Source organism: Vipera berus, assembly GCF_964194415.1.
Source record: "Vipera berus genome assembly, chromosome: 1".
In the NCBI taxonomy this organism is placed as follows: domain Eukaryota; kingdom Metazoa; phylum Chordata; class Lepidosauria; order Squamata; family Viperidae; genus Vipera; species Vipera berus.
The window spans coordinates 74,034,026-74,059,629 of record NC_138202.1 but is presented as its reverse complement, the minus strand read 5'-3'; the positions used below and the strand labels follow the sequence as shown (position 1 = coordinate 74,059,629).

General features: G+C 40.7%; 1 protein-coding gene across 3 annotated transcripts; it reads left to right on the top strand.

Moving 5' to 3' along the window:
• Positions 1-1,199: 1,199 nt before the first annotated feature.
• On the top strand, positions 1,200-25,052 carry PLEK2 (pleckstrin 2). Of its 3 annotated transcripts, none has more exons than XM_081335205.1 (11): positions 1,200-3,686; positions 8,250-8,314; positions 8,993-9,041; positions 11,674-11,838; positions 13,061-13,242; positions 13,790-13,881; positions 15,595-15,782; positions 16,444-16,545; positions 17,809-17,892; positions 23,496-23,574; positions 24,853-25,052. In XM_081335205.1, exons 3-11 carry the CDS (start codon positions 8,994-8,996, stop codon positions 24,978-24,980), a joined length of 1,068 nt encoding a protein of 355 aa, XP_081191331.1. In that variant the 5' UTR covers positions 1,200-3,686; positions 8,250-8,314; position 8,993; the 3' UTR covers positions 24,981-25,052. The 3 variants fall into 3 exon arrangements, with proteins under 3 accessions (XP_081191331.1, XP_081191329.1, XP_081191330.1); XM_081335203.1 differs by having other exon boundaries at positions 8,863-9,041; XM_081335204.1 differs by lacking the exon at positions 1,200-3,686 and having other exon boundaries at positions 7,871-8,314; positions 8,863-9,041.
• The last annotated feature ends 552 nt before the right edge of the window (positions 25,053-25,604 follow it).

Sequence of the window (25,604 nt, the reverse complement as noted above, 5' to 3'; positions counted from 1 at the left end):
CTATCTAAGAAATTTCTGATTTTATGTATATCAAAATCAAAAACTGGTAAGACTTCTAAATTATTTTTTTCTAATATTAACATCAACAATGTTTTAATGGTAGCTTATAATAGTATATTTTTTTCCTACCACTGGGTGTCATGCAATCACAACAAACTGACTTAATATTGCTTTAAAAGTATTCAAAATGTTGTCCTGCATTCTTATTTAGTAAATCCATGCTTACTAAAGTCCTCCATATGGCCTGCTAGCTCCTTATTAGGATTCTGCACTCTTTGAGGAAAAACCAGTTCTCTCTCAAGATAAAAGTTGACGTCAACAGATGGTTCATTACAGCCAGTTCCGTTCCACTATGGGGGAATCTGTAGGTCTAAAGATAGATAATTTGAGAACTGATTAGACCTTACAGGTATACTCTGATCTGACATCACTGTCTGAGTTTAGTTTAATATGCATACAGGTTCCTACATGTTTTCTTCCAATAGGGATATGTTTAGTATTTGAAGAGTTCCTTGTAGCAGTAAAAACCCACATTTCAGCATTAAGTAGTATGTAGACTGGGTAACCTTCCTTGTATCTGTAGAGTGAGAAGAGAGTCATTTTCTGCAATGTCTAGGAATTTAATTATTTTTGTGTAAAGTATAGGTTAACTGATAATACCTGAATGCAAACCAGTATGGACATGTATATTTAAGAACTAATTACAATGTTTGCCCCGTGTATATTCTTTTAGAGTAGCAATTTTCATACAATGGATTGTTCATAAACTTTTCAAGTGCTATGGGGAAATAAAGTATAAATGGGATTATCTAGATCAGGGTGTCAAACGGCCAGCCCGCGGGCTGGATGCGTCACACAAGCCGCGCTCACCCCAGCTCCGGCAAGGGGGAAAAATTCGTGACACATCACATGAGGCGGCGAGTTATTGGTATTGTCAGCGTTAGAAATGTCAGGACAAACACAAAAATGACTCAACTGTAATAGAAAACTATAAATTGAACAGTAATAAAAGAACTGAGATGCAGGGAAAGATAATAGGGTAAATGATAAAAAAAGAGGGCGAGATACAGATTCTGAAAAATACGATTTAAAAGGGCAAGGTGTAAAATAAGTACCGCATGAAACTGGAGGCAGATCTCTGATATTTATATCCCGTCTTTATTATTTTTACAAATAAGGCAGTGAATATATCTTAACACATTTTCTTTCTGACATTTTCCACACAACAACCCCGTGAAATGAGAAGAGTGGCTGGTCCAAAGTCATCCAACCGCCCTCCATGGCTTGAACTTTCAGTCTCCCACTAGAGTCCAAACTGGCTCTCTGGTACATCTGGCTAGATATACTCAGTGCTTTTTTTGTAAAAGAAAAAGGTGCCGGAACTCACACATGTGAGTTTTAGTTTTAATTTTTGTACTGTTATTTATATATGCCATGTGAACCGCCCTGAGTCCCTTAGGGAGAAGGGCGGTATAGAAATCTCAATAAAATAAATAAAAATAAAAATAAATGTCATACAACCCACCTTGCCTACCCTACAAGGTTCCATCCAAAAAAGGTGCTGGAACTCCGTTCTGAGCATTCTATGAGAAAAAAAGCTCTGGATATACTCTAACCACCCATGAACTGTTAAGTAGTTAATAGACTTGAGTCTCTGGATCCAAGAGCCTCCAAGAATACAGGAGCTAGGCCACCTCTGGCCTAAAAAATAAAGATTTACATATTAAATGCATAACAATATTTACATAGGGCTCATATGTAAAACAGAAAGCAAGTGTATGAGAGTGTATTGTAAAACTCAGTCATACAGTCTCCCACCCACTCCATAATAATACTATGTCTGCAAACAGATTTGCTGGCACACTGATTTAGTGACTAACGCTGCATTGTCTATGACTCACACTATTAGCAAATACAGTAAACAGGAGCTATGCAAGAATTAACAATTGTTTCTTCCTGCTTTCTTATCTCCAGGATCCTTTTATTTATTTATTTATTTTGAAATCTTGCTTTGACCATAAAAGTGTTTCTCTAGAAAACAAGTACAACTTACCTGTAGTTCTGTAAGATGCTATTGGGTATAGAGTCACTCGACACAGTCTCAAGGTAGGATACAATTTCCATAAGAAGCATCAATTTCCAACCAAACAGGAGTGTAAAATGCTTCCTCGCTGTTCTTAAAGTCTTCCATAGAAAAGGGTTACATATATTTTGGAGCAATTTTTAGGACTTATGGGAATGACAAAGGGAAACTGCCTACACCTCTGTTAGAGATACTGCATGCATATGGAGATCTTCACCGAAAGGTCAATAGGATCCATTCAATTTATACATCTGCATGGTAGGTTTGGCTTGTGCATGGATCTACTTAATAATACCCAGATAAATTTATATATTAATGTAGCCTTAATTGTTCTGGAAAGTTACAACACATTCCTATGCATTCTTAACTAGAAGTAGGCTCAAGTACAAATGGTTTTTATTCCCATGCAAAAGTAAGTTGAGCAAACTGTGTGCAAGTAGTGTACGACTTAGGATGGCAGTTGGAACTGGAATTTCTATCACTTAGCAATGGTAGTTCCCTGCTGTCCTGATTGCCTTCGTTAAGAAAATCTCATGGCTGACCTGGTAAAGCAACTTCTTGCTACCATTGACTTGGCTAGGGGAAGCTGGCAAGTCCCAGGTGGCTTGCGCGCAGGCAGGCAATAAGTGGATGCTGCTAGATGGGAAAGAGTATGCGGGAGTGTGCAAAGAAGGTGCAGCACCTCATAACCACGTGACTGGGTCAAAGTGGATGCGTGAGAATGCACGAAGGTAAAAGGAAGGTGTGGCAAGGCTTGGGGAGGGTGCAGAGGAGCAGCCAAGTGGCCAGCTTGGTGTGAGAGCAGAGGGGCTGAGGGACAATGTAAGGTTGGCAAAAGCTTAACCCCAGCTATCCCATTGAATTTCTGGGGAAGCCACAGGGAGGTCCCAAATGGAGATCACGTGGTTATGAGGTGCTGCATTTATTCATAAATGCCAGCCAATTACCGAGCACCCAGATTGTAATCACATGACTGCAGGGCTGCTGGGACAGTCAAAAGCCTGAGAATTGGGCATAACTACCATTTGTTCAGGGCCATTCTAACTTTGAATAGTTCTTGAATGAACAGTCGTAAGTCAAGGACTACCTGTATCCAGTCATATTGCTCAGATGCACTTTGCTTTCACAGTTCCTGGATGTCTTGGAAGCATCTGATTGTCTATTGCCAGAAGGAGAACATTTGATGCATTACGTATTTAATTTTTGGTATCTTTATCCTTCTTGGTTTTTTATTATTTACCCATTATCAGACACAGAAGAGAACATTCAACCTCCTAAAAGTCTTCCACTCCTGAAATAAATAGCAAACCGAAATTTTGGAGATATCCAATTACTATTTGTAACAAGGCTATGTCAGGTTTGCCTTAAAGAACTTTCTTGTATATATTTCAATTTTAAATCTGGATTAAAATGTCTGGCTATAATATAGATAAGACTGCTTTGCTTTTATTTATTGTTATTTTGGTGTCTGAACTTTTCGCAACTGTCTAGACAAGACCTCACAGTTCTCCTGGCAAGTTTTCAGAAGTGGGTTGCCATTACCTCCTTCCTAGGGGTGAAAGAGTGACTGGCCTTAGGTTACCCAGCTGGCTTTGTGCCTAAGGTGAGAGTGGAACTCATGGACACTCAGTATGTAGCCTAGTAACCACTACACCAAACTGCAGTACACCATATTCTCCACTTTTGCAATCATTCCCTGTGACACAACTATCTTAATCTTTGATATATTAATTTTAAGAACCATATATATCATTATATTACACAATTTAAGTTTCACTGCAAATAATCTGGATTCTCTGCCAATAACATGGCATCATGTGCACACAAAAGTATAAATATATTTCCAACCAAGACATCTCTATAGTACCAAGTACCTCATTTGCCACATTTGTTCATGCATCTTATATACATTTTCAAAAAAAACCCACAGCCTCTTTCACTTCATTATGTGAAAGCATCTTTTTCATACTTCCCATTAGTCAAATTCACATATTTCTGTAATATGTAACATCATTCTTGCTACTTTTTTCCAAGCAGCTTCCACATCCTCTTTCCATATGTCTTTATTTTCTATCCATTATAATGGGCCCCTTCATGGATTACTGCCTTGTCGTGGCGAAGGGGCTTGCGTAATTCAATGAAGCTATGAGCTATGCCGTGCAGGGCCACCCAAGACGGACAGGTCATAGCAGAGAGTTCTGACAAAACGTGATCCACTGGAGAAGGAAATGGCAAACCACTCCAGTATCTTTGTCATGAAAACCCTATGGACAGTACCAAAAGGCAAAACGATATGACGCTGGAAGATGAGCCCCTCAGGTCGGAAGGTGTCCAATATGCTACTGGGGAAGAGCAGAGGGCTAGTACTAGTAGCGCCAGAAAGAATGAAGCGACTGGGCCAAGGCCGAAAGGACGCTCAGCTGTGGATATGTCTGGTGGTGAAAGGAAAGTCCGATGCTGTAAAGATTTTTTCTCCATAGGAACCTGGAATGTAAGATCCATGAATCAAGGAAAACTGGACGTGGTCAAACAAGAGATGACAAGACTGAACATTGACATCTTAGGTATCAGCGAACTAAAATGGACAGGAATGGGTGAATTTAATTCAGATGACCATCAGGTATACTACTGTGGGCAAGAATCCTTCAGAAGAAATGGAGTAGCCTTCATAGTCAATAAAAGAGTAGGAAAAGCAATACTGGGATACAATCCTCAAAATGACAGAATGATCTCAGTTCGAATCCAAGGCAAACCATTCAATATCACAGTAGTCCAGGTCTATGCCCCAACCACCAGTGCTGAAGAGGATGAAATTGACCAGTTCTATGAAGCACTACAGCACCTTATAGAACTAACACCAAAAAATGATGTTCTTATCATCATGGGGGATTGGAATGCTAAAGTAGGAAGCCAAAAGATAACTGGAATAACAGGCAAGTTTGGCCTTGGAGTGCAAAATGAAGCAGGGCACAGGCTGATAGAATTCTGTCAAGAGAATACAATGGTCATAGCAAACACTCTTTTCCAACAACCCAAGAGACGGCTCTATACATGGACATCACCAGATGGTCAACACAGAAATCAGATTGACTATATGCTCTGCAGCCAAAGATGGAGAAGCTCTATACAGTCAGTAAAAACAAGACCAGGAGCTGACTGTGGCTCAGACCATGAGCTTCTCCTTGCAAAGTTTAGGCTTAAACTGAAGAAAGTAGGGAAAAGCACTAGGCCAGTCAGGTATGAATTAAATCATATCCCTGTTGAATATACAGTAGAGGTGACAAATAGATTTAAGGAATTAGATCTGATAGACAGAGTGCCTGAAGAACTATGGACAGAGGTTCGCGACATTGTACAACAGGTAGCAACCAAAACCATCCCAAAGAAAAAGAAATGCAAGAAAGCAAAATGGCTGTCTGAGGAAGCTTTGCAAATAGCTGAGGAAAGGAGGGAAGCGAAAGGCAAGGGAGAAAAAGAAAGATACACCCAATTGAATGCAGAATTCCAGAGAATAGCTAGAAGAGATAAGAATGCCTTCTTAAATGAACAGTGCAAAGAAATAGAAGAAAATAATAGAATAGGGAGGACCAGAGATCTTTTCAAGAAAATTGGAGAAAAAAGGGAACGTTTAATGCAAAAATGGGCATGATAAAGGACCAAAATGGCAGGGACCTAACAGAGGCAGAAGAGATTAAGAAGAGGTGGCAAAATTACACAGAAGAACTATACAAGAATGAGCTTAACGTCCCTGATAATCACAATGAGGTGGTCACTGACCTCGAGCCAGACATCCTAGAATGTGAAGTGAAGTGGGCCTTAGAAAAGCTGAGCAACAACAAAGCTAGTGGAAGTGACAGTATTCCAGCTGAGCTATTCAAAATCTTAAAAGACAATGCAGTAAAAGTGCTACACTCAATTTGCCAGCAAATTTGGAAAACTCAACAATGGCCACAGGATTGGAAAAGATCAGTTTACATTCCAATTCCAAAGAAAGGCAGTGCCAAAGAATGTTCAAACTATCGCACCATTGCACTCATTTCTCATGCTAGTAAAGTCATGCTTAAAATCCTACAAGCTAGACTTCAGCAGTATGTGGATCGAGAACTACCAGAAGTGCAGGCAGGATTTCGAAGAGGCAGAGGAACTAGAGATCAAATTGCCAACATACGCTGGATCATGGAGAAAGCTAGGGAGTTCCAGAAAAACATCTACTTCTGCTTCATTGACTATGCTAAAGCCTTTGATTGTGTGGATCATAACAAACTGTGGCAAGTTCTTAAAGAGATGGGAGTACCAGACCATCTTATTTGTCTCTTGAGAAACCTATATGCGGGTCAAGAAGCAACAGTGAGAACTGGACACGGAACCACTGATTGGTTCAAAATTGGGAAAGGAGTCCGGCAAGGCTGTATACTGTCGCCCTGCCTATTTAACTTATATGCAGAGCACATCATGAGAAAGGCAGGGCTAGATGAATCAAAAGTTGGAATTAAGATTGCCGGAAGAAATATCAACAACCTAAGATACGCAGATGATACCACTCTAATGGCAGAAAGTGAAGAAGAACTAAAGAGCCTCTTGTTGCAGGTGAAGAAGGAGAGTGCAAAACTTGGGTTGAAACTTAACATTAAGAAAACCAAGATCATGGCATCTGGCCCTCTCAATTCCTGGCAAATAGATGGGGAAGAAATGGAGGTAGTGACAGATTTTATTTTCCTGGGCTCCAAGATCACTGCAGATGGGGACTGTAGCCAAGAAATTAAAAGACGCTTGCTCCTGGGGAGGAAAGCCATGGCAAATCTAGACAGCACACTAAAAAGCAGAGACATCACCCTGTCAACAAAAGTGCGTATAGTCAAGGCTATGGTCTTCCCAGTTGCAACGTATGGCAGTGAAAGTTGGACCATAAGAAAGGCTGAGCGCCAAAGAATTGAGGCCTTTGAACTGTGGTGCTGGAGAAGACTCCTGCGAGTCCCTTGGACCGCAAGGCGATCAAACCGGTCAGTCCTAGAGGAGATCAATCCTGACTGCTCTTTAGAAGGCCAGATCCTGAAGCTAAAACTCAAGTACTTTGGCCACCTAATGAGAAGGAAGGACTCACTGGAGAAGAGCCTAATGCTGGGAAAGATCGAGGGCAATAGAAGAAGGGGACGACAGAGAATGAGGTGGCTGGATGGAGTCATTGAAGCAGTAGGCGTGAGCTTAAATGGACTCCATAAGATGGTAGAGGACAGGAAGGCCTGGAGGAATGTTGTCCATAGGGTCGCGATGGGTCGGACACGACTTCGCAGCTAACAACAACAACAACATAATGGGAGATTGATCTGTCTTCTAATATTTCTTCATACATTACTACGTGCTTTCCCATTCTGCACTTGTTCTACTTCCACTGTAGTTTTACTTCAATTTCTTCGGTTCTATTTTTCCCCAAGATCCACTGTTTACACTTGCAAAAAAATAGTTTTTTTATTTAAAACTTTTCATTAATTTTCTGTGTTTCACTGATTTCCTCAACAATTCCTAATAATCAAATAATGCTTTCAGATTTATATTCATTATTCTGTCATGTGTACATATGGAGAGACATGCTTAAACCAAGGTCCCTTCCAAGGTCCCTGTGATTCCATGATTCAAAATATTTGGAATAAATAGGTATTTTTTTCTAACAGATACTTATTGTTCTCTTTCATTCTTGTGTTTCCAAATCACCCAATACATTTTTCTGTATTGTCTCATCTCATTTCCACTCATACAGTCAAAACACCTAGCACAATATTTTTCCCCTGAATTGCATTTGTTCAAATGTTGCATTGTTTTTTCCCCAAAACATTTTTGATTCTTTCATTATTACCCTTCACTGAAGGTAACATGCAACTATCACCAACCTAGAATTTTCTGCATTTCTATAGCTCCACAGCAACTGAGATGACATTAATTTTTCTCCTTTCTGACATTCATTCTAGTCATTTCACTCATAATTAAATCTACTGTATGCCTTCACTTTCCTGCACATATTCATCATCATTATCCACAACATTAGGACACCTTTGCTCAGCTTTATAAAATCCTTTTTTTCCTTAATGTCACACACACACAACATATTTTTCTTTCTTTCATGTCATTGCTAATTCTTGTTCTTTTATCATTCACTCCTTTTATATTCCAGATTGCAATCCTCTGTGCCATGTTCATCACCAGACAGATCCATAGAAATTGATTTCCACTGCTCAGGTTGGTTTTGATCAAGGCTTTTACATAATATTTTTTAGCAAGATAGAGAAGGTGTGGATTTAATTCCAACCAAACCATTTGTATTATTCCCTGTTAAAGACAGTACTATCAGTTTTGGCATATATTTTGGCCACATTTTTCTATAACAACTCAACCAAAGCCTGGTTTTATCCTAAGCATGTTGTTCAAGCTATTCCTTACAAGCCAGGACTGTTAAGCGAGAAACTGTTTTCTAAAGCAATATACTGCTGCCCACATCCCACCGACTCAGAAGTACATGCAATATATTAACAATCAGGACATTTTCCTCTGTATCAAACCTTGGAAACTCCCAGTGAGCAAAATGTTGTAGCCTCCGGTAGGTTCTTGGCTTCCACATACTACAGGGACCTCTTCCTGTGATGTGTAATCAAATGGATGATTCATATCACCTGAGGCACTCAGTCAGTTTGAGCCTTTACAATTGTAAATAGGAACGACCTTGCTCACCATAGGAACAGGTGCTCTCTCATTGCCAGCTCAGTGTTTGCTTTCTCTACCTTGAGTAGGGAGGGGACCAGACGTCACTCTGAAGTGGGGGTGAAGAAAGTTAGCCTGCCTCTTAAAACCTCACATTCAGAGGAACCGGTTTGCAGTTGTTTGCAAGATTCTCAACTGGTACATTCTTCTCTTGTCCAGCATGGAGGAAGGGAGAGGGATCCTAAAAGAGGGCTTTCTAGTTAAAAAGGTAAGACTCCTTTCCACTGATCTCTAAGTGGGATACTTAACTATAACATCTTGTTTAAATAATATTTATTATTTTTTTAAAAGATTAAAAAATAGTAATATTCAAATGACAAGAAAGTTATAAATCTTAGAAATAACAAAACGCTCCCTGGAAAATCTTTCATGGTCACTAGGCAAGGATGAAGGAACTGAACTGGGATAACTTGCTTTGCAAAATTTATCTCTATTCCTTCTAGCTAACAGTTCTAATTTCATCTCTAGCTTGGCCTCCGTTTTCAAACTCTTGCCTCTGGATGAATGATCTTCGGGCTTGCTGCTTTTGAATTATTGTAGATCCATTGTAAGTGATGTTCAGTTGATTTTTGCATTTTTAGAAATGTAACTCTCTCTCTTTGGAATATCCTGGCTTTTTGTTTTAATCATCAATGGGCATGAAGTAGCAAGTATTTTGATGAGCTGTTTGAAGCTCAGTACATATTTCAGTAGGTGTGGTAGGAGGACAGCTGTGTTGATTTTTGGTAGCAAAAATTCCTAAAGAGTGTGGTAACATGTTTTCCAACTAACACATTTTATAAAAGCCAAACTTTTGTCAGCTAACTTCATCAAATGAAAAGTGCGACTAAACTGATATAGGATTTAAATTAAAATGTCGGAATGAATTGGAGAGGGAAGAGCAAGTTGGTTATGCAAATGAAGGTTACATGAGAGAAGGATCACAAGCACCTAATCAATTAACAACTGTAATGTATTCAAAGTGCATTGTGTTTGTTGAGATCTTTTGAGTTAACCTGAAAACTTTTAACTCCCCACTTAAAGTCTCATTTTATTTTGTTTTGTTTTTCCAAAATGGTCACTTTCAGACCTGCAATATAATCTCCCAAGAGGTTCTTTCAATAGTGACTTTTTATGACATTTTGTCATAATTGATTTCTGGCATGAAAACAGTTTTTGACTCTAACTTTAGATTCCTACAGTTTGAGCTATGCAGATGGTGCCTAATGCTACCAAATGAGAGGCACTGTAGAGTTATAGCATTTTTTTGTCGATAGCAACTTTTTGAGAAAAGAAAAAAGAAAATAAGAAAAAGTTACATCTGAAGGATGATCTGAACCTCAACACCTTCCACCTCAAAATAAAATTCTGTCAACTACAAAGAATGATTATAAACAGGAGCCTTCTCTGAAATCACACATGGTGATATATTGTAAGAATTCAACGATTTCTCAGAGCTTTATGGAAAGTCCAAACAACATTGTGATCCATTCATAAACAGGCTGGCTTTTCCCACTGCTGCATGGTTTTCAGCCACAAATCATCCAGTGAGAATTAAGAGGGCTTCTGTTCCTACTAATCAAACAGACCTCAGACAGTCGTGCTGTCTTTCCTTTAAATAGATATACCTTGTAAAAGAAAAAGGAAATGTATGACAATTCTGCATGCAGTCTTACAGATGAGGAAGAGTAGTGATATAATGCAGCACATGTACCGGGACAAAAGTGCAATTTTTTAAACCGGTATATACAGGAAAATGCATGCCTGAAGTACGGTGGGAGGAACTGTTCTTGATGATGGGGGATGAGGGTCTGAAGGTGCCACTCCTTTCTTACCTTGTTTATTTTCCATTTCTGCTTCCAAAGCAATTCCTTTCTCTCCCATCTTCGGCACCTTTCACACGTCCCTATAAGTTCTGCAAGAAAGGCACAGCAAGGAATAGAGAAAGGGAAACACCTAGTCTTATTGCCGTCCAGATGTGTTAGGAGAAATAAGAATGTAATACATTTTTTTGCAAGGAGAGAATTGGGGATTTTTGTTCGGTTGCAGTTTGAAAAACAATGAGGAAATGCGGGCTAATACCACAAATGATATCATCATCTGGACTGCTGGTAAAATTCCATGAAGCGGGCACGGCTTCAACTTTTTATCTGAAAGTATTCTTGAACAGATTAAACACATCTCCACCTAATTTTCAGTGAATGCGGGCTGGTTGCTTTTTTTTTCCCTTTCAGAGTGCAATATCTCTATTATTCAAAATCTTTTAGTTTGTATTATAATATACATCACCTGATATATCAGTGAAAGATGCAAGATTGGAAAAAATGGGAGACCGTAGGTTGTAGTTTCGCTGTCGGCAGGAAGACAGCTGGTTGTCTCAGCTTTAGGAAGAAGGAAATGGCAAACCATTCCTCAAAAAAATGCAGTTGCCAAGAAAACTGCAGGGACTTGTGCAGACAGTAACCTGGAATCAAGACTCAACTTGAAGGCATATTTTTTTAAAAAAACAACAAAAAACAGCGGTATAGATTGTAAATGTGAGCAGGACAATATTGGTTATATTTATGCTACGGTTTTAATGAACTTTGTAATTTTATGAATCTGTGTTCTGCTCTAAAATACAGCTCTTATACTGCACCCATGAGTTATTTTAAGAGAAGCATAAGGGGAAAATTTAAATAAGTGTAACAGCCCCTGGGGCTAGGATTTTGTTCAAAGTTCTATCAGTAAAAAATGTATCAATGCAATAAGTTTTGAGTTGGAATGAATAAATGTGTTCCTTTGTATATCTTAGCATAGCAGGTAGAGCTGATTTTGAGCAGCTTCAAAAACCACTGCTTTTCTTTTGTTGTTACTTACAGGGTCACGTTGTCAACAATTGGAAAACAAGGTGGTTTGTTCTTCTCCAGGACAGGCTGCTCTATTATAAAGTTGTGGGAGGAAAGCAGGAGTCTTCTCCCAAGGGAAAGATTTTTCTGGATGGCTGTACGATTACTTGCCCATGTTTGGAATACGAGAACAGGCAGGTAAGTCCCATGTTGGATTCTTTGCTTAGTTTTCTTCAGTGCTTTTTTTGTAAAAGAAAAAGGTGCCGGAACTCACACATGTCATACAACCCACCTTGCCTACCCTACAGGGTTCCATCCAAAGAAGGTGCCGGAACTCCGTTCTGAGCGTTCTATGAGAAAAAAAGCCCTGGTTTTCTTACTGCTGTGTTGACTTTAAAATGAGAGAAAGCAATTAGGGAAGAGAACAATCTAGGTTCTGTGAATGAGTTGGCATAATATTCTGAGAAACCTAATTTATTTTCAAATAGGACTTCCCCCCCAAAAAAAATCATAGGGAGATTCTTCATAACTCCATGCTGACTTTTATAGCTCTAAGAAGAAGTCCATATTATGCCAGATAAAAAGGTGAACGGGCAAGTCAGGAAAAAAAAAACTTTCTAAAGGTTGGAACAGTTCAACTGAGAAACCAGTTACTCACAGCAGCAATGAACTAAAGCAAAGGCCAGACATCTTTTTCTCTGTGAAGCTTTAACTGGGATTTCCCCAGCAAGCACTTCCAATTCTATTATTTTATAATTCTAACCTAGTGAACCCAAACTGTGTAACCAGCCACTCTTTAGTCATTAGACACAATGTGCTTTAATTTAGGTTCTCACACTAACTCAGGTGATTGGATTTGATGCCCTAATCTAAGTAATCTAATCTAACCAGTTTGACCTAATCTAACAGTCCTCCCCCAAGCCACAAAAAATCAGGCTGTTGTCTATTACTTTAGGCTTGTTGTATTGCTTCCTTGCAATTCCTGCATGTCAGAGATCCGCTGGGTAATTTAGGATTACATTTTGTGATTAGTAAAATGGGAGATATAGGTAGGTAACCTGATACGTTTTCAATAGTTTATCAGTGGTTGTTTTCAAGGCTGCAAATCAGGAGCAGGGAAGGAACTACTGAAATATTTTTCTCATTCAGATTCAAATGAAAGCTATACCGAAATTTGAATGTTAACCTAATAATGTTCCTCAAATCTAATGAACTTTTCATTGCATTGATCTCTGAATGCATGGAATCCCATCTATTTTTTATGATCTCTCTCTCTCTCGCTCATTTGGCTAATTTATTTAATGGGGGAGTTGTGCATTAGCAATGAAATTCAGTTGGAGTAAAATAGATGTACGGTATAAGGCACTTTCCTTTTGGAACTATTCCTGTAAACGCTGCTTCTTATGCCATTCTTTTGCAGTTAGTTATTAAGCTAAGGACAAAAACCAACACCGACTATTTCCTTGCCTGTTGCTCTCGAGAAGAGCGTGACATTTGGGCTTTGGATATCACTGGCGCTATTCATGCTGGCAATCCAGTACAAGTTCAGCAACTTCATCTCATGAGAAACTCCTTCAAACTTCCTACGAACATCAGTCTGAAGTACGTGGTAAATAAATTCTCAGTCTGCTTTTGCATATGTTGCTGGTTTGGACTGAAAACAACAAGCACTGCTTTCTGTATGTTAGGAATGAAAAGCTAGTGGTTCTTGACACCAAGTCAAATATCTCCACACCCACAGCTTTCCAAGCCAGTAGCAAGGGATGCTTAATATTGCAGCTCATCCACATCTGGAAGGCTATAGGTTTCCCAACTTCTCTGTACATGCACTCAAAATTTTGTGATGCATTTCCTCAGCATTACTTATCCGTGAATCCAACCTAGTCTTCCATACTGTATCATGACATTTTGGAATGTGATGTAATAAAGCACAGATAATGGCCACTGGAAGTAGAGGATGGCCATCACTTGGGAGAAATGTATGAATTCCACTTGCATTTAAGCAGAACTGGATTCCAAATATTTTCTGAATATTTTTCGACTGAAAACATGTTATTAGCTGAAAACAATGGAATCTGGGTAAATTCACAAAACTGGTTCTTCCGTTTGCTTATCACTGACCCTCTCTTGATTTTTTTTTCCCCTTCAGTCATATTGTGGACAAAATGTATGACAGTAGCAGCGGAATCAAGATAACACCCAACACAGGACAAGGCAGCTTGTATAAAGAAAGCTTTACAGGTACACATGTTGCCAACTTTGTTCTTCAATATGCTCCTGTTTAGAAACATTTTATACCAGAAAACATTTCAGAACCTGTTTTAATTATCAGGTGTGTGAAAAATAGTAAAGAATGCATTTTTAATTTCTTTTGTTCCACTGCTTGCAAAAAAAACAGGTGGCACATTTTGGAATTTGCATGGAAATATCCTTTAGATTAGAAGATGAAGCTACCAGAGCAAATATGTTAGTGATTAGAGTGCTAAATTAAATCAGACAGATTCAGATTCATCTCCCTAATCAGTTATGAAACTCATTAGGAACTTCTGGAGAAAAAATGGAGAACTGAAGACAGCTCCACTAAGTTAATAACTATGGCAGAAAAAAGAGTCCGCAAACAGACCAGCTCTTCATAATTATTCTCTGGACACAAAGAAGACTTGAGATAGCACATTCATACATCGTACAGTTGTTTCTCAAGAGGAGATTGCAAGACTGTGGTGGGATTAGAATTCTCAGAGATGAGAGAACAGTCATCTTGCCCAAACCAAAATCTGCCTTTTCAGAACGATACTGAGTTAACATGTACATTCTTTGCTAATCACTTTCAGAGATTGATTGTTAAATTTTTGGCTATTAGAAATTTTTAGATTGATAAGTCTGAAAAAGGCGATTTTCCTTCAGTCCTTAGCAAAAGAAATTTTGCATAAAGTTTAAGGATTTTTTAATAAACAGAAAAAGGGTGAGGTTTTCTAAAACAGGGGTGTCAAACTCAATTTCATTGAGGGCCACATCAGCATTGCAGTTGCCCTCAGGGGGCCAGGTGGGTATGGCCAGGGTAGGCGTGGCCTACTGGGTGGGCATGGCTGGAGTGTGTATGGCCTACTGGGTGGGCATGGCCAGCTCTGCATCGTTCGTATCAAGGGTGCCTATGGGGGCCTGGGCAGGAGTGGGACAGATCTGAGGGTCTCTGGCAGAAGGAGGGTCTCTGGGCCAGGGCCAAGGCAGTGGGGGCCGTTCCCTCACTGTTTCCAGGATGGCTTCGGGGGCTGCATGAAACCACTTCGCGGGCCGGATCTGGCCCCCGGGCCTTGTGTTTGACATGTCTGTTCTAAAATGTTGCTTTTTGAAAATTACAAATGGACTAAGGGTCCATATCAATTCGAAATAAATTTTGGAAATAATTATAAGAATCCTTCCTTTGGGAAAAATGTTTTTGTTTTTAATTATTTTTTTTAGTGATCAGACTTTAAAAATTGGACAATAGAGGGAACTAGAAAAAGCTAAAAATTATAATTAAAGGAGAAAACTTTAACTTAAATTTAATGTACATGTTAAATTTAACTTATTAAAACAGAATGGAGCATCATATTTTAACCTTGGATATACTGAAGGATATTTTTGAACAATGGGCCAAGAAGTTAATCTTAAAGAGTCTCTGCCTGATACTTCTGTTGTTGTTTTTTTTACTAGATATTTTTTGGGAAATGAATGCTGGCAGCAAGCATATATCCCTACTCTTACCTAGTTTGCTTCAGTTTAAGTATTTCAGGAACATTTTGTTAAATTTATCCAGAAAGATTTTATTACATAAATAAATTTTCAAAAGGAATCAACTTTTTAAAATTTATCAGAAGGACACAGTATTGTTGTTTCCGCCTTCTACCTGTCCTAGAGATCAGATGACTATGGATAATTCTTGCTTGTCTGACTAACTCCATTTCTTCCTTTTAGGGTCTATACTAGTAGACTGGTTGATTTCCAATAGCTTTGCAGCTTCCCGGCTTGAAGCAGTCACGCTGGCTTCTGTGCTGATGGATGAAAATTTCATTAAACCTGTGGGAGTTCGCAGCACTGAAGCCATGAGGAATGGAGATTTGACTGAGCAATTTTTAGATGACTCTACTGCCTTGTATGCATTTGTAAGTGACGCAAACTCTGAAAGCTGAATCTCCTTTTTACAGATGAGGTTCAAAAGTTAGCTGTGTGAATTTACTTTGTTCAGACAAATAGAAAAAAAATAGGCAAGCAAATGATCAAATGATCTTGATAAAAGACTTGTACTTTCTAAAGCTTTCAATGCTTTTATCTAAGATATATCATAATCAGTTGGACTTTGCATAGGTGTGAACAAGCCTACATAGTAAGACTTGGGATGTAATTATATCCCTGGAGAACACTGCTCAGAAGGATGAAACCTCTCCTTGGATTGTGCATTTTTGTTACTGTGATTGCTTGTCAGGATGGGCTTCAGGAATAACAACCCACCAACTAAAACACTGCAAAATTGCTCCTGGTGGGCACCATCTTATATTAGTAAGCTATCTTTTTATCTTTGGATAAAGATAACAACAGCAGCCAAGTATCTGCAATGGCCAGCTCTGGGTTTGCCTTGCCATTTTAATTTCCCAGGATGTGCTATGAAAAATAATTAAAATGGTTGAGGAGGAGGAGAATAGTTTGGAGATCAAAGCTTGTAAAAGTGAATGAAAAATCAATCATGTTAAAGGATGAAATCAGCGTTTATAAAACTTGTATCAACTCTTTAGTAACGTAGTCATGTTGCTTTTGTTTTTACCACAGGCTGAAAGCTATAAGAAAAAAGTTAATACTAAAGAACATCTCAATATTAACATACTTGAACTGAGTGGCACAATTTTAAAGCAAGGCTTTTTGATAAAACAGGTAACCATGACTTCATATTTTCAAGCTAATCACAGGATGGGAATGAAGCAATTTTTTATTGATGTCTTCTAAAGCTCTTTTTGAAATGGCATTTTAATAGGGAACCCTCACAATTTAATTAATGTACAGTTATCAAATTAACTAATGCATGAACAAGACTTAGATGGTAACTAATTGAAACTCCGCCCGCTAGGTTTCCGTTAAAAAGAAGTGTTAGAAATGGAGAATACAGAGAAGCAATCTTCTACTCATTATGTGTGACTTAATAAACACGTAGTTTTCCTTTCAGTCCGATAAAGAAAATGACACCCAAGCATCATTGTCTAGTTTTTGGCATGGCAAATTGTTTTTTTCTACACAGCACAGTTTATACCAGAAGGCAGGCCGTAGGATCACACATAACATCTGAAAGCTTAAGGAGTGGCCCTTACAAGCCACTAAAATGTATTTATAAATTGTAATTTGTAATCTGACAGGCAGGGGAAATTATTCAAATACATGGCTGGAGAACAATCTTATTTAATTATATTTAATTTTTTTTGTTAAATATAATTAAATAAAATCTAGTCTTATTGTGAATTCAGTCATCGGTTTGGAGAATGCAAAAGCCCTTGAAATATTTTAGGCACCCCTGATCTACACTCGTTCAAGCAATTCTAAGGATTATGGTGTTTCCTCACACATTTCAATATATCAAATATTTTTAACCATTTCATTTATGGCAGCTTCTTGGTAATAGTGAAATCAGTAGATCAGCTGTGCTCTACTACCCCTAACTGACCTTTGCTACCTTCTTGTGGTCTCACAAGGTAACTGCTACGCCCAACCTCCAGAAGAAGGCCTTGAGTGCCAGCAGCTGCCTCACAGAGCCAGGCCAGGGACAGGAGGGCAAAGATCATGGAGTGCAGGGGGTCAAAAGGACCAGGGAGATAGGTGGATGGGGCTTGCTGAAGCATATCCTGCAATCTCAGATGCAAGGGGAGGTGGCTACCAAGTGCCTGAATTTTTATCCTCTGACTACAGAGGCACTCCAACAGCCCTAACTCTGGAGTCCAGGTATAAATATCATTTAAATGGTTCCTGAATGAATGGTTGCTAAGTGAGGACTACCTGTATTATCTCTCAGCTTGTCTTCCCACCTGTGGCTGCTTCTGCCATGATAAAAGGGAGCAAACAGATAATGCAATATTCTTTTTCTAGTATTGACAATTATGAGAGATCTGTGTTTTGGAGAAAAAATTAAATTTGTTTCCCAACTTTCAGGGGCACAAGAGGAAGAACTGGAAAGTCAGGCGCTTTGTCCTGAGGTCTGATCCTGCTTTCTTACACTATTATGATCCCACAAAGGTGAGACAATGGCATTTTGATGTTCAAAACTCCTTGCATGTGTACCTTTGGGGAATGTTTTCCCCCACCCCAACTGCCTTAAGACTGTTGCTGATGGGTAGGAAGAATGAATTCTGCATGGATTTCAGTAAGGCTGGGGGCAGATCGCTTGAGATCTCTTCCCACAGGATCCTAAATGGCCCACATGCTTATAGTAGATCTTGACTAGTTTGCACTGTGCTGCAGTTCATATCCATATTAGTTCTAATTCAATGTGCCAATTAAATACAGAATTTAAAAAGTAGCTTAATATAACACATTTGCATTAGGAACAGATATACCTTGTGGCTATTGTTTTCTGTCTTTGAAAAAAAGTACACATTTAGGTTTGGGGATGGGACAAGTTATGTTTTGGAATTTCAGCAAGATACATACTGCTGAAGGTTTTTTCCCCCCTATGCAAACATGGTACATACAGGAGTCCTCTCTCTCTTTTTTTTTTTTTACTCTAGTTAGAGAATGAAAATCAATTCAGGAGAAAAATAGGTTTGATATAAAATGATTTTTAATGTTATTCAGCTTAGAGTTCTATATCGTTATTCAGCCATTTTATTAGGAAGAAGCGTTAGGAATATTTTGCTGATTGGGAGCCACCCAGAGTTCGATATAAGATGAACAGTTATATAAATGTTTTAAAATAAATAAACTGTGTTTATCAGAGCCATCAGAGGACTCTGGTTAGATCTCAGGCCATTTCTGGAAGTCTGCAATTCTACGCTGCTTGTGTTTGGGATCTGGGCTAACTCAACTATGTGCATTTGAAGCCAGAGTAAAACATGATGTCTCACTTAATGATCACTTTGCTTAGCAACAGGGTTGCTTGTCCCAGTTCTGGTCATTAAGTAAGGTCTACCTGTAGTCATGTTGAAGTATTCTCAAGTTAAGGACCACGAAGAGACAGCTGGCTGACAGTTGATAACCTTTATTTCGTGAGGAACCGGACAGCTGACAGTGGGTCGGTGTAGCTCTTTTATACCCCAGCTGGCGGGCCTTTGTCCAATCCGCATAGCGTATTTTTCCCGCTGCGGATGCTTGGCCCAATCAGCATTGGCCAGTTTGACAGCTCGGAGTTGTCAACGGGTTGCCGCGCCTGCATGGTAGCTGGTGGCCACCTTGACAGCTGAGAGCTGTCAAGCTGCCGCGCGTGTGTATTTGCTCTCAGCAGCTAAAGCTGCCGCGTGTGCTCTGTCAGTGATTTTACCTCATACTTTTTACATATAACGTATTATAACATAGTTTAACATCTCAACACATAACACCCCTTACCCCTCCCCAGAGCTGGTGGGTTTTAACCCTTTATTTGTTTGCTTGTTTTCTGTGGGACCACTCGTAGTCCTTAAGGTAAACTGGGGGTCTCCTTGTTCAGCCGGAATGACGTAGGAATGTCTCTGTATTCCGCTCCCCTTCCCCCTGACTTGGAGGATAAGGTAGTTGTATAGGTTCGGCCCTGGGGAGCGTCTGGGTTGAGTCTGGATACATAGGCATTGGTGGGGTAATGCAGTGGGGAGTGTAATTCACGGAAGTAGGGTTTGGCTGCCCAAGTGTCCCGCCATTTTCAACTGATGGATTTTGCGCGCTTCATTTCCTTAGTTGGTCGATATGCCTCCGTATGTGGTAGTCCTTGCCAGTGTCAATAATATAAGATAAGGGTCCCGTTTGTTCAATTACAACCCCTTGAATCCATTTGTTCCCTCCCCTATAGTTCCTTGCCCAAACGCTTTGTCTGTTGGCTAAGGTCCTTTGAGGAATGGGTTGTTCTGGTTCCGCTGCCACTCTATCCGGGTGCATTCTGTCCAGTCTGGTTACGAGACGTCACCCCCAACGAAGTTCCGTGGCGAGTTCCCTGTGGCCATGCAGGGGGTGGAGTGTTGGGCTAATAAGAATTGGGCGAGACGGCGGTGCCAGTCACCCCTGATGATTTTGCGAAGTGCGTCCTTTGTAGATTTCACCATAACCTCATCCAAGCCGTTAGACGATGGATGGAACGGAGCCGAAGTGATGTGCCTAATAGAGTTCTCCTTGGTGAAAATCTGGAATTCACGAGAAGTAAATTGGGGGCCATTGTCTGAGACCAGGGCGTCAGGCAGGCCATGCGTGGCAAAAAGCCCCCTAAGTACCTGTACCGTGGCAGCAGTAGTGGTGTAACGGGGACGACTTCCAGCCACCTGGAATAGCTATCCACCACAATCAGGAATACCTGTCCCTGGAAGGGTCCTGTGAAATCTAAGTGTACCCGGGACCAAGGATTCTGGGTTGCCTCCCATTTATGGACTGGGGCCTGTGGTTGTGCCGGCCTCGCAAATTGGCAGAGGTAGCATCCAGCCACGTGTGATTCGATGTCTTTGTCAATGCCCGGCCACCATACATAGCTCCTGGCCAATGCTTTCATTTTAACCATCCCCGGGTGGCCCTCATGCAGTGTGTGCAAGGTTTTGGGTCTGTGTTTGTCTGGGACAACAACTCTGTTGCCCCAGAGTACATACCCTAGATGGGATGACAGTTCCTGTCTCCTAGTGAAGTACGCCTGGAACTCTGTTCCAGGGCATTTGGCCTGCCAACCTGTGATAACCCAGGTTAGTACTTGACTAAGGGTTTTATCCGTAGCTGAAGCTGTTGCGATGTCTTTTGCAGATAACTGGCATTCTGGTAACTCTAGGATCGCTAGGATGTTTCCAGTTGGGGCGGGGGCGGGGTCATTACAAGGCAGGGGCAGTCTGCTCAATCCGTCAGCATGTCCCATTTCCTTCCCAGGCTTGTGAACCAATTTGAATGTATAAGCAGATAAAAACGTTGACCACCTCAAGATCCTTGGAGACAAGATTTGAGGCATCTGCTTATCCCAAGTGAATATTCCCAAAAGGGGTTTGTGGTCCGTGAAGATTGTAAACTGCCGGCCATATAGGTAATCGTGAAATTTTTTCACGCTGGCGACAATTGCCAAAGCCTCCTTGTCAATCTGAGTGTAATTACGCTCAGCTTTGGAAAGCGTTCTGGAGTAAAACGCAATAGGTTTTTGTACTCCATTCTCCAGTAAGTGACTTAGAACTGCCCCGATCCCATACAGGGATGCATCGCACACAATGCATAGAGGCAGTTCTTCTCTGAAGAGAGTGATAGTGGAGTTACTGGAGAGGAGGTTTTTGAGGTACTGGAAACTGGTGTCGTGCCGAGGAGACCAGGTCCAGGGGGTGCCCTTGTCTAGCAATCTATGTAGGGGTTCCACGATAGTTGCCTTATGGGGTAGGAAGGTATGATAAAAGTTTAGAAGTCCCAAAAAGGCTTGTAATTCCTGTATGTTTTTTGGAGTAGGGGTGGATTTGATGGCACTTATTTTGGAATCGGTGGGGTGTATTCCTTTGGCATCAATCCTGTATCCCAGGAACTCGGTGGAGGTTACCCCAATAGAGCATTTCTCCCTTTTTAGTTTGAGACCTGCTGTTCTGAATCTGCTCAGAACAGCCTGCAATCTCTCCGCTAAATTTTCTTCTGACTCGCCTGCTATTAGTATATCATCAAAGTAGGGCAAAACCCTGGGGATTCCTCTTAGGGTTTTTTCCATTATTTCCTGGAAGATGCCAGGGGCTGCTGAAATGCCAAATTGTAGGTGATTCACTTTAAAAGCCCCGTGGTGGGTTACGATGGTCTGCGCATCCGCTGTTTCCCTGGTGACAGGGAGCTGTAAGTACGCTTGCGCCAAGTCCAGCTTAGCAAAGATGGCGCCGGACCGTATTGCCGAGAGGATGTCTTTTACTGCGGGGACCGGGTAAGCGTGCGGATTTAATGCTCGGTTCAGGGTGGCCTTATAGTCGGCACAAATCCTTATTTCCCCGTTTGGTTTTATGGGGGTGACTATAGGGGTTTCCCAATTTCCCCCCTCCACCAGTTCAAGTACTCCCAGTTTTACCAGGCGGTCCAGTTCGTTCTCTATTTTGTTTTTGAGAGCAAACGGGACTCTTCTTGCCTTAATTCTAACTGGTAAAACTTCTGGCCTTAATTTTAAAGAAACTGGAGGCCCTGTATACTTCCCTAGAGAGCCGTCGAATATGTCTGCGAATTGCTTGCAGACAGCTTCGAGGCTCGAGGCCTGGGTGGAGTTGACTCCCGCTGTTGATATTCCCAAGGCCTCAAACCAGTCGAGGCCTATTAGACTAGCTCGATTTTCCTGGGTAACTAGTAGGGTTAGGATCCCTCAGAATCGCTTGAATTCCACCAGAATCCTGGCCTTTCCCCTTAATTTGATTGGGGCTTTTTGGAAGTCCGCTAGCTGGATTTGGGTGGGTTGTAAGGGAATTTGCTGCTTACTGCGGCAACATATTCCCTGGAAGGTTTTGAATGAAATGATGGAGACAGAAGAGCCCGAGTCAACCTCCATTTCACAAGGGACTCCCTGCAGCCGTACTCCAATTCTGACCTTGGGTTTCAGTAAGTGGTGGATCGCTGGCGGCCCCCTACCCCTGCTTACAGCTTGTACTAAGGACCAAGGGGGCTTTTTGCTAGTGCCCGTTGAGGGTCTCATACCTGGGGATGACGCCTCTAGTTCATGCAGGTTCTCTTGATTCCAGCTTTGGCACGTGGCACGGATGTGCCCGGTCTTACCACCGGTCTTAACGTATTATAACATAGTTTAACATCTCAACACATAACACGTGTATTTTAAATAATGTGCAACTCTCTGAAGCTTGTGGACAGACCTTTGTGCGGGAACTCTTACCTTACCCCAATTCCTAATTCCTAGCCATCAGCTGGCCCTAACAGGTATTTTAAAGAGAGAATGTAACCTCACCCCAACTCTCAGTCCACTCTCAGATTTTGCATATGATAAAATAGCTACACAACACATCAAGATTGGAGCCAGATGGGGAGAGGAACTTAAGGGATTTTTAACATTGCCTTGTGCATAGGTGGTAAGAATTTCTCTTTCTCCAGAACCAGAGTGATAGTTCAGGGCATGGCTGTGATTCTTTGCTACTTGTTCTCAGTGTTGTGAGTCAGCAGAAGAGAAGTTAAGTCCAGACTGTCTTCAGACTGCTTTTTAAAGGATTGAAAAAATAGAATTGTTGGCAGCATAGGAATGCCTTTAGGCAGTGTAAAGTGTTCGTGAAAGTGCCATTTAATCCCCAGGTTGTCAAAACCCTTCTATCAACTGTGGAGATTATACCTAAGGCCTAACGTGTGATGCAAGCCTAAAGCTGCTGCCATTCTCAACGTGTGGAAACTAAAATCTGAGACAAAACATTCTGCTTTTCAGTTTCAGTTTCTGCAAGTTGACAAGGGCAACCACTTTAAGAGGGCATGAATCACATGCAGGCAGAGCTTAGATGGCAGTGTCCACATGCTAACATTACCATGGTTTAGCATGTCATGCAAACATAGCTACTTTAACACTGCCTCTTTAAATAGCTACTAGTACAGTCAACAGTTGGGAAAGGATTGTAGAGCATCTCTTTAAATGAAGGCAGACTCGAGCAAAACTTCCCTTGCTTTGTGTCAAATTTGTTGGACGGAATGTAATATTTTATTATATTTTCTTTACTCACATTGGTCCACTTTTTTTTCTCCTGTAGGAAGATAACAAACCAGTGGGGGGATTTTCTCTCCGTGGTTGTCTTGTTTCAGCACTGGAAGACAACGGAGTCCCAACAGGCAAGTTATTACCTTGCAAGATCCATTCTTACTGCTCTTTTGATAGGTTTCTCTTTTTGTGTGTGTTCATTGAGAAAGATTAGAGTGGTCCTTCATTATTTGCAGGGGTATTAGAAGCAGCCCCATTCCCCTTCTGCTGCCATTGTCTCATTTCCAAACCATGAGTTACACAATCTTATCCCACTATTTTCTGTACTGCAGAATACAGGACAAGCACAAAACACAAGAGAGCAAATGGAATCAAGATTTTACCAACAACTCTTTTAACACCCAGCAAGGACTACTTCTGCCAAGGAATGCTTGTGATAAAGAGCTCCTAGAGCCCATCTAATGCATCAGATTTTCTACTAGGGCCAGTTCTTAAATGAGGGAGAAGAAAGGGGGGGGGCTGTATAAAATATGCAGGATCCACACCCCGACTTCCTCCACTTTTAGCCATATTATTATACATGGAAAAGCCACAGCCTTCTCAAAGCAGTAGCAAAAGTTGTCTAAAAGGTAAAAGGCCAGCCCCCCCCCCACTTTTCTTTAACTTAAAAATCAGTAGGATAGCTTAGGGGAGGGCAAACACAGCAGAAATGACACTGATTTCTCTTCAGAAATGAAACACTTAAGCAACCTTATTCCCAGGTGGAATATAGTAGATTCCCAAAGGAAGCACTGCTTAGTTGCTCAAATGGACCGTAAGATTTTCAGAAGTGGTTTGCCATTGCCTCCTTCCTGGGACGGAGAGTGACTGGGCCAAGGTTACCCAGCTGGCTTTATGCCCCAGGCAGGACTAGAATTCACTGTCTCCCAGTTTCTAGCCTGATGCCGTAACTACTCCACCAAACTGGCTCTCTTTACACTTAGTTTCAACTTACAACCACAGTTAAGTCCAGGTTTCTACTGCTAAGCAAGACAGTTGTTAGGGGAATTTTGTCCCATTGTATGACCCTTCTTGCCACAGTTGTTAAGTGAATCACTGCATATGTTAACTTAGTAACACGGTTGTTAAGTGACTGGCTTCCCCGTTGACTTTGCTTGTCAGGAGGTTGCAAAAGGTGATCACATGATACTGAGACACTGCAACCGTCATAAATACTGTATGAGTCAGTTGTCAAGTGTCTGGATTTTAATCACATGACCATGGGGATGCTGCAATGCTTGTAAGCGTGAAAAATAGTTATGTCAGTTTTTTTGTGCTGTTGTAACTTCGAATAGTCACTAAACAAATGGTTGTTAAGTTGAAGACCACTGTATGTTCTATTAAATAACTGCTCTTTTTTTCTCTTGCAGGAGTGAAAGGAAATGTGCAGGGCAACCTCTTCAAAATTATTACAAAGAATGACATTCACTACTACATACAGGCTAGTTCCAAGGCAGAAAGAGCTAACTGGATTGAGGCCATCAAGCCACTAACATAGGAGATGTGCCAAAGTGCATTTATGGGACAGTATAATACTGTATCTAGGACATAAAAAGGGGCTGCTTTTTGAGATTGCTGGCTGAGTTGTTTTAGCCTGGCATGATGTTAGCACCTGGCAGTGTCTATTGTATTCAGGCTTTTTCTCTGAAACAAGGAAGCCTATTCTGACATATCCACTTCATCAGAAGTTCCGTAAATTTTGACAATATGATAACATGTTGATTGCCTGGCACCATTCTGCAGTTTGGCATCTGCTATCTCATACCTCCATCTGAAACAGAACTAAATTGGCTACTGAGGAAAAACTAACAAAACCAACATCCTGGAAACAAATCTGGCCCTTTCAAAATGATTGAATGCAAGTTCCTTAATCTACTGTATGTTTTTATATGTCTCTATACTTGCAGATCCTATTTAACTAGTGGGAAGCTTCAGGGATCACAGCATTATTCAGGAAGGTGCTGGAGACCAAGAATGTTGCTGTGATATAAGAAAGCTTAGTATCTACATATTAAGAAAGGGAGAAAGTCACCATATTAATATTACCATATTACCATTTCTAACTTAGAGTGCCCTGAATTTCCTGAGACAAAAAAAATGCTTTTTCCCTCCTGTTCATATC